This window comes from Melospiza georgiana, chromosome 1 (assembly GCF_028018845.1).
Source record: "Melospiza georgiana isolate bMelGeo1 chromosome 1, bMelGeo1.pri, whole genome shotgun sequence".
Lineage (NCBI taxonomy): Eukaryota > Metazoa > Chordata > Aves > Passeriformes > Passerellidae > Melospiza > Melospiza georgiana.
In genome coordinates this window covers 44,813,143-44,827,891 of record NC_080430.1, presented here as the reverse complement: position 1 = coordinate 44,827,891, position 14,749 = coordinate 44,813,143, and the positions used below count along the sequence as shown (strand labels likewise).

The 14,749-nt window shown below is 44.7% G+C and overlaps 1 protein-coding gene across 1 annotated transcript; it reads left to right on the top strand.

Moving 5' to 3' along the window:
* The first annotated feature begins 2,246 nt into the window (after window positions 1-2,246).
* Window positions 2,247-14,070, top strand: CX3CR1 (C-X3-C motif chemokine receptor 1). Its single transcript, XM_058034232.1, has 3 exons — window positions 2,247-2,386; window positions 3,627-3,698; window positions 12,492-14,070. Exon 3 carries the CDS (start codon window positions 12,506-12,508, stop codon window positions 13,565-13,567), a length of 1,062 nt encoding a protein of 353 aa, XP_057890215.1. The 5' UTR covers window positions 2,247-2,386; window positions 3,627-3,698; window positions 12,492-12,505; the 3' UTR covers window positions 13,568-14,070.
* Window positions 14,071-14,749: the final 679 nt, after the last annotated feature.

Below are 14,749 nucleotides of genomic sequence, written 5' to 3'. Positions count from 1 at the left end.
GAATAATATAATATAATATAATATAATATAATATAATATAATATAATATAATATAATATAATAATAAATCAGCCTTCTGAGATCATGAAGTCAATTCCTCATCTCTCACCTCGTCCTGGGGACCCAACACAACAGGTGCCCACCAAGGTGAGGGTGGCTGTGTCTCTCTGGGTTCTGCCCATGTTTTACAGCTCAGCAGCAAACCAGCTTGGCATGTGCAGGTCCCCACTGGGGAAGCTCCTGCTGGTCTATCTGTGCCTTCTTTACAAGGCTGAGGGAGGTGGGGCATGGAGGGACACAGCCCTTCATCATCCCATGAGGACATGTGAGACAAATTTAGATTTGGGTGTCCTCTAAACAACAGCACTCCTACAGACACAGCAGTGCTGCTCTGATAGTATTAGACTATCACTGGCTTGAGGAAAGCTTCATTCAACTTTCTGAATCTCATGATTCTCACACAATGAGAACATTTTCTTAGTACCATCTACCAGAAATGATCTTTCCGAAAGTTAAACTTGGGTAGTCATAGATCCTGCTTTCAGGATGTGGGGAGAAACCAGCCTTTTGATGTTGTCCTGAAAACAGTGCAGAGTGCTTTACCTCTGTTTTTAAAGTGGTCTGCTGGCACTTGTCAGAGAAAAGGGCGAGTTTTGAAAATTCACTGCTCTGGCCCTTTATAATTCCCTACCCTTTAAACTTTCTTTCCAGCAGTGTATCTTTGCTGTCCCTGGCTAAGACCTGTCCAGGAGTTAGTTCCCTGATTATTTCCACAGGTGCTTGTTCTGGCTTACTTGGCTGATATCACTTGCATATTTTGGCTGATATTGGAGGCCCATCAAGGTTTGACCTTAACTACATTGCTATGTTGGGGATGTAACATTTGCTAGATAAAGCATAATACAGTAAAACCCACAAAATCTGGCAGAAATACCAGAACTGAACTTACATGGAGATGTTTGCCTGGTAACTTGCTAATCAATCCACAAGCAACAGCTCAGGCAACCTGGAAGATACTCTCCACCCACAAAACCCCACCAAGGTCAGCCTGCCTGAAGACAGCACAACTCTGCCTTTTGGGAGAAGGCATTTTAATCTCCCTTGACTTTTGAGGCAGGGGCAGTACCTGGGGGTGTTTCCAGGACTGCATTCCTTGTGTCCTGGAGGGCCTTGGTATTGGTGCAGCAGCCAGCTGCATGCAGCGTCTGTTTCCCCTAACACACCCACTGCACATCCTCCTGCCCTGCTCCACCCCAGAGGAGCTGCTTTTGTGTCCAGGGGTGCCTGACAATGTGCTTCACAGCACCCAAATTGTGCTGCACTCATGGTGCAACCCTGAGCAGGGTGCTCAGGTCAGGGGCCAAGAAGGGTCCTTGATTTTTGAACATCCCAGAATTTTAAACCTTCTGACTCCACTGGGCTGCAGAGACAGAATAAGCTTAAAACCTTGTTTACAGGCAAAGGAGGGGCACAATGTATCATAGGTAGAGCCAAGAATTTATTGTGAGTGCAATGACATTCTCAAGGCTCCAATTGCTATCAGTTTAAATCTGCTGGTTGCAGAAGAACAAGAACATTACTGCAGCTTCAATTTTTTGCACACACATAGTTTCTATCCATTTTCCTGGCATTATGCTCACCCTTATCCCTGCTCCTTTGAGTCCTAAGGCTGGTGGTTGTGGTGAAGTGAGGTGTCAGAGAGAGCTGTGAGCACCTCCAGTCCTTCCCTGGGATGAGTGCAATGCTCACCCTGATTTTCCTTTTTTTTTTTCCTGGATCTCTTTTGGATCGTTTTTCTATGTTTTTTAACATGCTTCTGTACCTTCTTCTCTCTTCACTGGTCTATACACAACCTACCATTTTACCATCTCCAGATCTGCATTTTTTTTTACCTGACCATCAGTGAGTTGTGTAGTGCCAGTGCCAGCCTGTGCCCCATCTTCTACCACGCCATACCTGTGCTCCTCTGTGCTGCATCCTTCATCCCCACAGCTCAAGGACCCTGCTATTGTACCAAACTTGTATTTCTACACACTGTTCTGTGTCTGAGTGAAAAATGTCTCATTCTGCACAGAATGGGGGAAACTAAGGGAGTGACAGCTATCACATGCTGTCGTGGCACCTCAGGCCACTTCTGTCTCTGTGCAAATCCTGTCCCCTGTAAGCACTTCTGTCCCTCTGAGTGGCTGCATCCGACTTGGTGATTTCACAAGAAGCCAGCAGGACCCCAGCACATCAGTGCTTTCTCAGCTCAGCCCCGAAGCTCTGCCCAGGAAGCCAACACGTTCATATAGGCACGAGCATTAGAGAAGAGGAAACATACATTTAAATCCAAACAGGCTCATCTGGAAGAAAACATTGGTTTTCAATGCAGCTATGAATTAAGGTAAGGGACAATTATATTTCCCCTATAATTTGACAGAGCAAAATGAGACAAAAGGGTGTCTCATGAACTTAAGGAAATTCTTCACTGCTTAGTGCTTGGAACCAAAATGATATTTAATTTCATGGGTAAAGATGGTGTGGGTACTGTTTACAAACTGTGGAAGTAAAAAGGGAAGCACTTCTGTTAACAAAGTGAACCAGGGCAGATAAATTTTACTCAGTCACTAATTATTTGTGGCATCTTGTGGTACGAGGAATATTCACCCTGGGTAGAAATCCTCAAGGTTAGTAAATGCTGATATATGACTAGTGTGCAACATTAACCTAGAAGGACAGAGCGAGAAGATACAGCCCTTCTACTTCATTAGAAGTTTTTTCTTTGATGTCTGCAGAGATTGCACAACTCACCAGCATTGCTTGCTTCTAGTTTTAGTCAGTGAACCAACATCCAAAACATCACTGATACTGAAGGACAGCCCAAAGGAGAAAATCTGGTAGTCAATAGAAAGCACCTGATACAGACAGACCAGCAAGAGAGCAATGGAAATTAAAGACATTTTAAACCCCTACCTTTCTGTATGGCATACTTGATTTTCCTGTGACTCAGCTTTCCACAGGAAAGATGTTACATGAAGATGTCTGCCGGTTTGGGTGAGACATTTGAGTAATGCCACAGTGGTGGCAACCCACTGAGTACTTGTGAGATATAAACACAGATCCACAGCAGTGGTTTCCAAAATCTGGTCTGCTGGGGCAAGCCCTGTGTGCAGCCAGAGGCAGGGAACTGGATGACAGGATAAAAGAAGGCAACTGCAATGAATCAAAAGGGCTTCAGCAGTACAGAAAAAGTCCAAAAGGGAGAAAAAAAGGCTAAAATTTGACAAAAGACAGCACATAATAAATTGAGACTAAGTCCCATAGAAAACTTGATATTCACAGGAAGCAGCTGGCAACTCCAGAACATAAATCTCAGCCATACATAATCAAGAAGGTTTAATGTGGTCTGCTCTCAGAAATGTTGGAGAAGGTGATTTAAAAGATCTCCAACTGCTGAAGAGCCTTCTCTGCTTTCTCAGGGATGCTGAGGCAATTTGAAATTTGGCACAAAAGGGGTGGGGGCCGGAAGCAAATAGATGCCACAATAAAGGCAGCGAGAGGACAGAACCAACAGTAACCATAAACAATTACAAACAGTGCTCATAGCTACAAATAATCACCTGTTTTTGCTGTCCCTTCAACAGAAAATACAAAAGAAATTTGAATGCTTCTTCAGAAGAGAAAGCCTGGGAAAAAGAATTACTGAGGAAGAGCAGGTAAGAGAAAACACTGGGAAAAAGTTCAGCTATATATTTGAAAAAATAGATACAGAGTGCCTGAGCAACTGTGCAAGCAGAAAAGGCAATTAGGGGAACTTACAGGTTAGATGAAATTACTGTGAAATAAGTTTTCCAAGAAAATCCTGATCCTGGCAGTCACCATTCAGTCACCACTGTCAGATGACAGCCCCAGCCACGCAGTTCCCTGGAGGCAGCTCTTGGGAGGGCAGCTGCTCCCTCAGCTCTGCCACTGCTTCCCCAGCAGCTGAGCTAAAGTGCTCCCCAGCCTCTGTGAGGACCAAAATAAGCACTGCTCTACAACAATATCACTATTTACCGAATTTCCTATCCCCTGGCTGATCCCTGGCAGCAGGGCACTGCCAGGAAACCATCTCAGGCTGCAGAAGCTCTGCAGAGGTCCCTTGCTTCTGGGCATAGGATCAAGACCACCCTGAGAGACATGGATGCAAATTTCAGAACCATTTCAGTGATTTTTGAACCTCAATTTTAACATGCAGGGGAGACACGGGCGTCTGAGTCGCACTGTCACATCATCTTTCCTAAATGCATGGAGTCATTTCTGAAACAGCTTCATGTGCTCAAGAGACTTTCTCATGCCCTGAAACATGAAACTATTGCCTGCTCCATTAAGTGTGCAGTCACCAAGGCTCCTGCATATCCACCCTGGCAGCCTCAGAGGGGCTTTGTCCGCCCAGAGCTGAGATGAAACCACTGAAAGCTTCGGCTCCCTCTATAAATACACCAGCAACCACAGGGGTGAGCTGGCAGGGCTTTATCAGGACTTAACTTGGCCCTGGCAAACCACACGCTGCTGTGGTGAAGCTGTCCCTTCCAGCTGGCACACAGCCAGTCTGCCTGGTGGGGCAAAAAAACAGCAAGTGGGGGGATGTTTCTGTGGGCAGGATGTGCCCAGGACACCTGGGTTCGGTGCCCTGTGCCTGCTTTGCTGTGGGGGCAGCACAAACAACCTGAGTGAGGCCACCAGCCTGGCCAGGGCACTGAGGGAGCAAGGGCAAGGTTCAAAATAATACCTCTGTTGTTGCTCTGAAAGACAGGTGATGTAGCCCTTGACATTGGCAGAGACATCCAGCAGAAAGTCTGTGGTTTGGGGTTTTCTTTATACATCTTGAATACACCTAATTTTGATGTGATGGGCTAATATAAATCTTGTGCTCTGATTACTTGCTGCTACCTCCAGGTATGCATGGAGCATCATTGAGAAAGCACTTTCCAAAACTGTAATGCCCTAGGCAAAAGTGAGAGAGACTCTAGAGATTTTGGACTCTGCATTATCTCCTCCTGCCATCCATGATCAAAGTCTGATCTTTCCAAGTACATTTTTCCACCAAAAACCTATGGTTTAAGTTTGTAGGTTTACATGCTTCCCTTTTTCAGCTAATGGTGTCTGCTTCTAATTTAGTTTGTGGTATTGGTGTAAAAACTGTAGAATTGGATCAGGAATCTGGCATTTTTAAAATATCTTTCACCTAAATACTTTTGTAAGGGGATCCAAGATCTTTGCAATATTCAGTCATGTTCTTATCAGCAGTGGTTTTATTGCCTTCTATTTCTGAGTCATTTACTTTTGACACTTTAGTGGCCTAATTCTTTGAAAGCCTCAGCATCATGTTTCTGCACCTTCAACTTCACCTTAAATTGGAAAATTCAATAACAAAGCATCCCAGAGAACTACTTGCTTTTAAAAAACTCATCCTCAAATTACTGGGGGAAGCCCCCACAAATTAAATTAATTACCAAATTGAAAAGCAATTATTAGGTTTGCAGAATTCTGATGGGCCACAGAAATAGTCCAGTTGATCTGAGAGTAAATAATAGAAGAAAGAAGAAACACCAAAGAAAGACATTTCCTCATCCTAAAGTCATTAAGGAAGAACTGGAGGGACAGCAAGCATGTGGCATTACTCCACACTCACTCAGAAGCTGGGGAGGAATGAAAAAATAACTGGTTAGGTGGGAAAATACACAGGTTTCACCAGGGTGGTTATTTGATAATAACCTCTCCGAACTGTGCTGCTTTCTTTCCACAGCTATCACGATAGCCTCACTGCTAACCCCACAGCAGCAGCTGCTCCGTGGTTTTCGGAGGACCCTCTTCCTTCCAGGGCTCACGTCCCATTTAATATTTGAGCTAGCTGGTGCTGGGCAGAGCTCAAAGGGTCTAGCTTTTCCAGTCATTTATTACCAGAAGAGAGTCATGGCTGTTCAGAGAATTGTGCCCCAACCTGATCTGCCTCCCTGCCTGTCAAGGGCTGTAGGATTTAATCCAGCACCCTCCTACTCAGCTTCTCCACTATGTCTGGCCTAAACCCATTTCTCAGACTGATACCTTCTCTCAAAGTGAAGACCCTCAGACATGCAGAGATGTCCTTTTCCCACCTGAAGTCTGTTCCAGTCATTAGCCTTTCACTATTAAAAATGTTCATCTTATTCCTGTCTTGCATGTTTCTGATTTGAATTTCCCTGCATCACTGTAAAGGATAGCTAATCTAATCTCACTCAAATAATTAGCAAGATTATTAACATAAACAAAACTGATATCAGGTGTTACCAATCCCTGTATCCCCTGCCTGCATCCCCTGTATCAAGCTCTGCTATGGTAAAGTCATCCCTCTTTTGTTCTTTCCCACCTGAAAACCCTTTTAACACCTGAGGGTTGCATCAGCTTTTCTTGCAGTCTAGTTTCCTTTCAGAGATATGCCCCCACTGTTGAGACATGGCCCGTGTTGTTTAACTCCCAAGCATGTTACTTTGGTTACATTTGGCTCCATTAGGGCCAATGTGAATCATCCAGGAAGCCCCAGATTATTCAGATGGTCTGAATCACTCTCTAGTCCTGTAACCCTTCTATCATGTGCCCCTGCCTGCTCTCATTGCCAATGTGCTTTCAGAACAATGATGAAAACACCAAAGAGTTTTTGGCTTTCAACTTGTCATTTCCACAGACATTTTGCAAGCAATATTCCCAGTTCAGCAAGGCTTCTTCCATGGATGTCTGTCTTCTGAGATCTGATATCTAACTGCTCCAAATCCCATTGCAATGCTTTGTTGGTCTTTCTTTGGGCTGGAGACGTGTTACCAAATAAGCATGCAGTGCAAGTCAGAGCTCCAATTCGCCCACACAGATCCCTTTTTCAGCCTTGCAATCCCATCAAATGCCCAAACTAAAAATCCTCTTCTACAAAGCCACACAGATTGACTTTAGCTGCACTCTGCCCCTTACCAGTTTAAATTCATTTTGCCTGAGTTAAGGGTTAGGTTAGATCAGCCCTCTCACCTTGCTTCCCACTTTCAAAGGTCTGCATGTAGAGGTGGAATAGGGAAACATCTCCCCACTTCAGGACTGAATGAAACTTAAGATTTAAAGTAACTGCCTTTGATGGGATGGGCTTGCTTTTGACCCTGGCTATTTAATATGATCCCAACCAGCTCCACAGGCCATTGCCTATGAATGGAACCACCCTGACCTGAAAAATAAACTAAGTGTATTACAGGAACTAGCAGGATGTAGGACTAGAAACCATGCCCCATCTCTGGTTAATGTATTAACCCTAACACCTACGTTTGGGGTGGTGTATTATCTAAACCATGGGTAGAGCTGTCTGTGGCAGTCTAGTTTCTGTGGTAGCTGCTTGCCAGGGTGTTTAAGTTTTACCCAGAGTGCTATCTCCTCCTAGTTCTCACCCAGTTCTGGTTATTTACTTTAATCTCTTTTCTTTTGTGTGTTAGAAGTGCCACCATAGCTTCAACATTTCATTTGGAGGTGCCTGAGGTCATGCCTGTGTTCTTGCTGAGAATCACTAGCTTATAAGACGCAGGCGGGTGTAGTTGCAAATGCAAAAAAGCAAGAGCATTTATATTTGGGTGGGGTGATGGCAGCTCAGATCTAAGGGTGAAAAAGGGATACTCACACACCTGTAGGGTTTCACAGGGTTTCTCACAAAGCCTACAGCTTTCCAGGGCCAGCTGATTCATCAGGTTATTCTGGGTGCATTGAAAACATGTTTTTTCTAGCATGAGAAAAGCATGTAAGCATCACTCAGAAATGCTGACTAAGGTGTCAAAATCTTTCTGAGGCTGAAATACTTTTATTAGTATATTGTGCAAACCTGAAGCGTGACCCTCTAGCAGAGGTCTGGATTTGGTCATTGTTTTCACTTCTTTTAATTGTTGGTAGGAGCAGCATGAGAGGGAGTCAAACTGCTTGTTGATCTCCCTCTTTTTGGCAGTAAAGCCTGTAACATGGTACTTGGCTAAAGTGCCAGGGGTGATACCTGGAAAGAATCTGATATATCTGATATCTAGACATATAAACAAGATTTGCTCTTATGTCACCCAGCCTGGTGCCAGTGTAGCTTGAAGATTGAAATGCAACTTCTGTTCCGTAGAGGAGTTTGCAGACCTCTCGCAATTTCACTTCCCTCTGTATTTCATGGGGTGCACATGGTGGTTGGGTTGAGAAACCAGGGGTCCTGGTCTTGCAGACTTTGGTCTTTGAGATAGCTACAAACATGATTAGGAGCAGAAGTGTTTGTGAAGAGTGGGGTGTAAAATTGATGGGGAAATCCAGAGAGAGAGAAAAGTGGTTGAGCAGTTCCATGAGAAGCAGAAGTGAATCTACTATTTCCTGTAGTCAGCAAGGGAAAATATCTCATGGAGAAACCTCAAGGCATTGCAGTCCTCCTGTGTCCTCTACACTCTTCAGTTCACTCTGAAGGTGAACATTTATTGTAAGCATAAAAGAGAAAATTGTGTTGAAGCTGATGGTAAGAAACCTGCAGCGTGTGCTGCAGTGGACTTTGGGAGGCTGACAGAGAATATGTGACAGGAAAGGATGGAGGGTGGTCAGATCTAAGTTTCTCTCTTTAAGGTGCAATATAATTTCAACACATTATCCCTATCTGGCATGGGCTGGGTTCTGGGAGCCCTTTGAAATTTGCAGCCCATTCACTGAGTATCAACAGTTGAAACTGAGCAAAGTGGTATCAGAGGAGCTAAATACTCAAACAGTGCTGGTAGCATTGCCTGTGCAGCATGAGTGGTGGTGGAAGGATATGAGTGACTGCTGAAAGTGAAATCCAGGAGACAGAGAGTGAATAAGCCACAGACTGCCAGCAGATTCAAACACCAACGTCATTTTAGTAAGTGCAGTCCTTGCTTGCCTCTGGACATGCAATACACAGTCTTACCTTTCCACTGCTGTAGGTACCACAGACCCCACAAGCACCCAACCAAGGGTAAAGGAAATAATTTGTTACTGTAGAAATTAATGATCCTCATCAGTAAGCTAGAGGAGATTACTTGACTGAAAAGGTATTTCAGGAAATATCCCAGCACAAGCAATGTTTCTGTTTACTTCACTGAGGCCCGGAGTTTCTCCTGTACATCTGTGTAAATGTTCTCCAGTGAAGAAGGTGGCCATTCCCGCAATCAACTCTCTCTCCAGGCAATGTCCAGTTTAGAAGTCTGTGCAGAATTCGGCCAGACCTGAGGGCTAGCCCCTGGTGGGAGCTGCATTTCCTTCTTTGTGTGATATCCTGTGTCCAACAGAGCACAATGAATTCTACAGACACATATGGAAACTCTTCAGACAAGCTTCCTTTCTCAATTAAGGGAGCAAGCATGTTAAAAACCAGCATAGCTCAAGGTTCTTAGAGAGGAGAGTAAAGCAATGTGCATTTCCTCTCTCCAGAGCAGGGATTTCACACTGCACAGACAGTCAGGGCAAGCATCACCAAACAGCTCTCTCTGGATGACAGCATAATTAGCAAAGGTGTTAAGGGGATACAAGCAGGCGTTGATCAGTTTTTTCCTCTTTGTCTGATGAGACCTCTGGCTGTCATATCAGGAATGACATGTCTGAAACAGGAGCTGACTTGGCAGAGAAGAAGCTGGAGCAGTTTGCAGAAACAGCACAATCTCTGACTGGCATTGCCGCAGAATCACAGGGATAGGACAGGACTTCTGGAGGTCTCTCGTCCAAACCCATGCACAGAGCAGGGCCAGCTGAGTTTCAAGTACTTCCAGGGATTAGATCTCACAACCTCTCTGGAGCCCCATCCTGGTGTTTGACCACCATCATGGCAAAAATTTATTTTCAATACATTAAGTAATGATATCCCATGGCTATTGCTATTTATTCCCCCAGGAAAGTTTCTGCTTCACCTTTACACCTTCTCCCTAAATCCCTCTTGAGACATCTCTTGTTGAGGCTGACCAAACCCTTCTCGTGGGCCATGTGCTCCTGCCCCAGTCAGTCCCTTGTGCAGCCCTCAGCCACCGCTGCTTGAGTGCAGAACCAGCTGTGGAGCACATGAGCCCACAGAGAAAGGCGTGGGCTCTGGGTGCACAGATGGGTGCAGGAACAGCTCAGTGGCAAGGAAGCTGGGAGGGCTGACAGTGACACATATTCAGCACAGGAGATTTGGTACCCTGCTGCTTTTTCTGCATACATTTAATCTAAGAAAGAAAGAAATCAGGATGGGATAGCAGAAAATGATGGGTTATTGAGATTATATGGGATATCTCCTGCTCATATGTGTGTCACTCAACAGGGCAGATAAAGAGATGGCAACTCTTTATCTATGTCACCAGTAGAAAATAAACATCTTTTTTGCAATTGCTGTCAGCTTCTGCCCCAGCACCTAAGCTTTTCCAGCTTGTATCCCTTTTCCTGTGCTGGTGCCAGATACCTCCTCTCCAGAGGCTGGAGAATTGAAGTCACTGTAATCCCTGTATTCCTTTACCCGTGCTGGTGCCAGATACCCCCTCTCCAGAGGCTGGAGAATTGAAGCCACTGTTATCCCTGGGCTGACAGGCAGGGACTGGACAGACCCTGAACGCAGACTCAGCTCCCAGTTCAAGTGGATACACACTGCAAGAGCCACTGTGCCCATGGGCGTGCCTGCCTGCTGCAAACAGCTCTCCCCATTCTGCACCCATGCCCCAGAGCTACCAGTGCTGAGACAGCCTTTTCTAGCCCATTTTTCCTGTATGCGAACCACAAAGATGTTTTTAGAGTCTCTAGGCAGACATTCAGGTTTGAACATTCAGGTTAAAAATGTTTTAAAATTGAGAGCCTGAATTAGACAAAAAAATACACTCTTTAAGATATTGCTACAAAATAAGAGGCCAGAACTTCACAGCCAACACCACAAACGATGCTCTGGCAATGAGGCATTAGGGGAAAATGTCAGTATGGTCACAGTAGCTACTCATGGGGAAGATTGTTGTAGTTACCACCATGTCATAGAAAACTGTCTCACACCTGAGGACATCTTTATTTCAAGTTCAATTTTGAATGGCTTATTTGAAACAGAAGTTATAAAAACGATTGCTGTTGCTGAAATGTGGATTCCAGTCACTTAGCTCTAAGTGTCAGGAGTCAGAGTAGCTATGCACCATCAGCACCCACTACTGAGCAGTGTGTCCATGCTCACCTTATATCCAGGAAAAGAAGTTTCATCAGTGTGGTCAGCGGTCTGGAAAGCAGTCTGTCTTGTCTTGAAGCAGATTTGGCCTGACCTGCACTGGATGAATATGCACTGCTCTTTGTTGGCTGTACTTATCACATCTCCCACTAACAGGAGATGTAAACATAGGCGGCCTGTGGTGACTGAACTGAGTCCCTTCTGTACAGGCAGCGGGGGGTTCCTGTGAGAAGATGTGGCCAAGGGGTAGTTGTTAGTTGCAGTTTGGTTATCACTGACCTTTTCTTTCAGTCTCAGCTTTAAACAGGCTGGTTTGGCCATGTAATCATCTCCCTGGGCTTCTGGACAGTGTATCACACTCACTTTCTTTCATCTCCTACAGTGAGACCAAGTAATGGATACTTCCAAGCTCTTTACCCAACCAGGGAGCAGACCAAATACAGCAACATCTGCACTCCTAGAGGATTTTTGATTCCTTGCAAACAGAAATCTTTGCAGGGACTTGAACACCACATTCTAAAGGAGAGCAGATGAAATGACAGGTGCTCTGTTTTTGGGTGTGCAGACCACTGAGCCTAGAGGTCACACACCTGCGCCCCACAGTCTCTTTGGATTCAGCCAAGGTGAATTCCTGGCTGCAGCCTCACAGCCAGAGCAGGAGCAGTCATGAGATGCTTTGTTACTTGAGGAAAAGGGTCAATATATTTTCTCTTATTTTGATCACAGGATGATTTTTAGAAAAGCCTCATCAAAGACAGGCTTGCTGCCAGCAATGTCTCAGTAAAGACTCGCTCCTCCCTTATCAGCAAGCATCAGCTCAGGCCTGGCCAAACCAAAGGGTGCCTTGTACCCTTCCAGCCCAGGGTTGGTGAGAGCGGAAGATGGGTCTGTTGGGGTGTTTATAGGCACTGAATCTGCTCAACATCTACTTGTGAACTATCGTTTCCTGCCAAGCACTGCCCACAGACCAACAGCACCTGCCTTGCTCGTGGTGATGCCATGCATCATATGCACAGCTCAGTCAGATCTCAGCTCAGCTCCTGCTGCACTTCAATAAGTAGGGGCTTATGTGACAGCCCTTGAAAATCTCATTAATTTTTTATTATTCTAAAGAGTTAATTTTCAGTGAAGTACACGTAACAGCAGAGTCTGGGCTTTTGTCATAACATAACTACCATCAGCTCCACAGTAATACAACCCTCACTAAAATAAATAGTGACAAAATCCCAAAGTATGCTTGGTGCAGTCTTTCAGTATTTACCACAGCACATATAAGATCACTCTAATGTTATTTTCTTTACTCTTTCCATTTTGCCTCTAGCCAGCAAATTCAGCATGACAGAAGCCTACTCACAAGTCACAACTGAATACATTTACGATGAAGATGCTTTCTTCTGCAATAAAACCGACATCCAAGAGTTTGGGAAAATATTTCTGCCACTATTTTACATCATCGTGTTTGCTCTTGGCCTCACGGGGAATCTAATGGTGGTTTTTGCCATTGTGAAAGGCAATAAAAAAAGCATCACTGACATCTATCTCCTGAACTTGGCCATCTCTGACCTTCTCTTTGTGATCTCCCTCCCGTTCTGGGCGTCCAACACAGTCCGTGGATGGACTCTTGGGACCGTTGCATGTACTGCTGTTTCCTCACTGTATTACATTGGTTTCTTTGGGGGAATGTTCTTTATCACTGCTATCAGCATTGACAGGTACTTGGCCATTGTCAGGGCAACTTACTCTCTGAGATCCAGGACAGTAAGACATGGCCTTCTGGTAAGCTGTGGAGTGTGGGCAATAGCAGTGCTAGTGTCGGTGCCACAGTTTGTGTTCTCCCAGCTCATAGAAAATTACTGCATTGCTGTCTACCCAGAGAAGCTGGAGAACATCTGGCCAGTGTTCTGCAATATGGAGCTGAACACCATTGGCTTTCTCATCCCAGTCTGTATCATATTCTATTGCTACTGTGGGATCATCAAAACTCTTTTGTCCTGCAAAAATCAGAAAAAAGCCCGAGCCATAAAACTGATATTGATTGTGGTGGTGGTTTTTTTTCTGTTTTGGTCCCCTTACAATGTACTGATTTTTCTAGATACTTTAAATCACTATGAGTTATTCACAGATTGCAACCAAATTAAGTCATTGGACTATGCAATGCACCTGGCTGAAACCATTGCATTCAGTCACTGTTGTCTCAATCCTTTTATCTATGCATTTGCTGGGGAAAAATTCAGGAAATACCTTTATCATGTCTGCTTGAAGTACTGTCCATTCGTGTGTTTCTGTGGGCCCTGCAGTCAGTACCAGGTCTCTCATTCACTTAGTTATGCAGAAAGTGTGGTGAACAGCAACATTACCCAGAACACCAGTGACCAGGACGGCTCTGTCTTTGTCTAAAAGGGTCTCAGAAGGAGAAATGTATCAATACCTGTCTTCTGCAGGGATAGCAGCCACTGAGGGGTTCCATTTACCCATCTGAAGAGCCTTAAAGGCTTCCCTGAATTACTGACATGCCTCTAGTTAACCATTAAATATACTAAAACAGCAAAGATTTTAAAAACAAAAGCAATACAATATGTCAGTGTTGGACATGGAATGGAATCAAAAGCAAGGAAGAGGGAAAGTAGAAACAAAAGGAGCTCTCTGTGCTTAGAAAAGGAAGAGAGTAGGGAACTTTTTGAACAGTTCCACCACTGGAACTTGTGCATGTGTCAGTGTATCTGCATGTGATACTGATGTACATAGACCTAAACTCATTTTTTATAAGGGAAGAGAAGTCTTTTTAATGAAAGGTGACTAAGTTTTTGGAGAGGGGAATATTTTTGATAGTAAAGGGGTGTATTTTTGATGCTAAGTATCCATAAGGAAGTGATTTCTTGGTTATTGATTGCAACAAATGTTTTAACTGTGCTTTCATTTGTAATAAAATCACACTGTTTTTAAAAAAAGGAGGCATTATTTCTGAACATGTGTTCAGTGTCACCTGTTCACTCTGTGTTTATAGCATGCAATAATCAGAGCAAGGATCTCTAATCCATCCTTTAGGACTAGAGATGTGCCAGTGGGTGTATCTCCTGATTTCCATCTTGGCTTGGCCTCAGCCAAATGCCAGCCCTCAGTGGAGCCCTTCACGGAGCACATCCCCAGGGGCTCTGACCAGTGGACACCAGCAGCCTCTGGAACAATGGGAGCTAGAAGTGTGGGTTTGGATATCCCTGTGCTTGGTCCAAACACAGCACATTCAATCTGAAAGTCCCTGCCTCTCACCCATGCCCTGCTTGCCACATGTTGTAAACACCAGCCATGTCTACACTGTCACAGACAATGGCTCTGGGGACAAAATAATCACTGGCCCATTCTCCTTACCATAACCTTCCTCAGGATTTGGGGCCTCTCCCACCACAGCTGATTCCCCCAGGGAAAACTGCAGTTGTACCCAGACTTAATGCATCCCAGAGGACACATTTCCCATGTGCACTGCACAGCCTCCAAATATCCTTGTTACTCCTGCAGTAACAATGCACTGGGGATGCAAAATGTCCATCAGAGAATGGAGTCCTTTACCTGGGCATCCCTGTC

Coding starts and splice junctions, on each gene's coding strand:
- CX3CR1 (XM_058034232.1), top strand. CDS start 12,506: ATGACAGAAGCCTACTCACAAGTCACAACTGAATACATTTACGATGAA.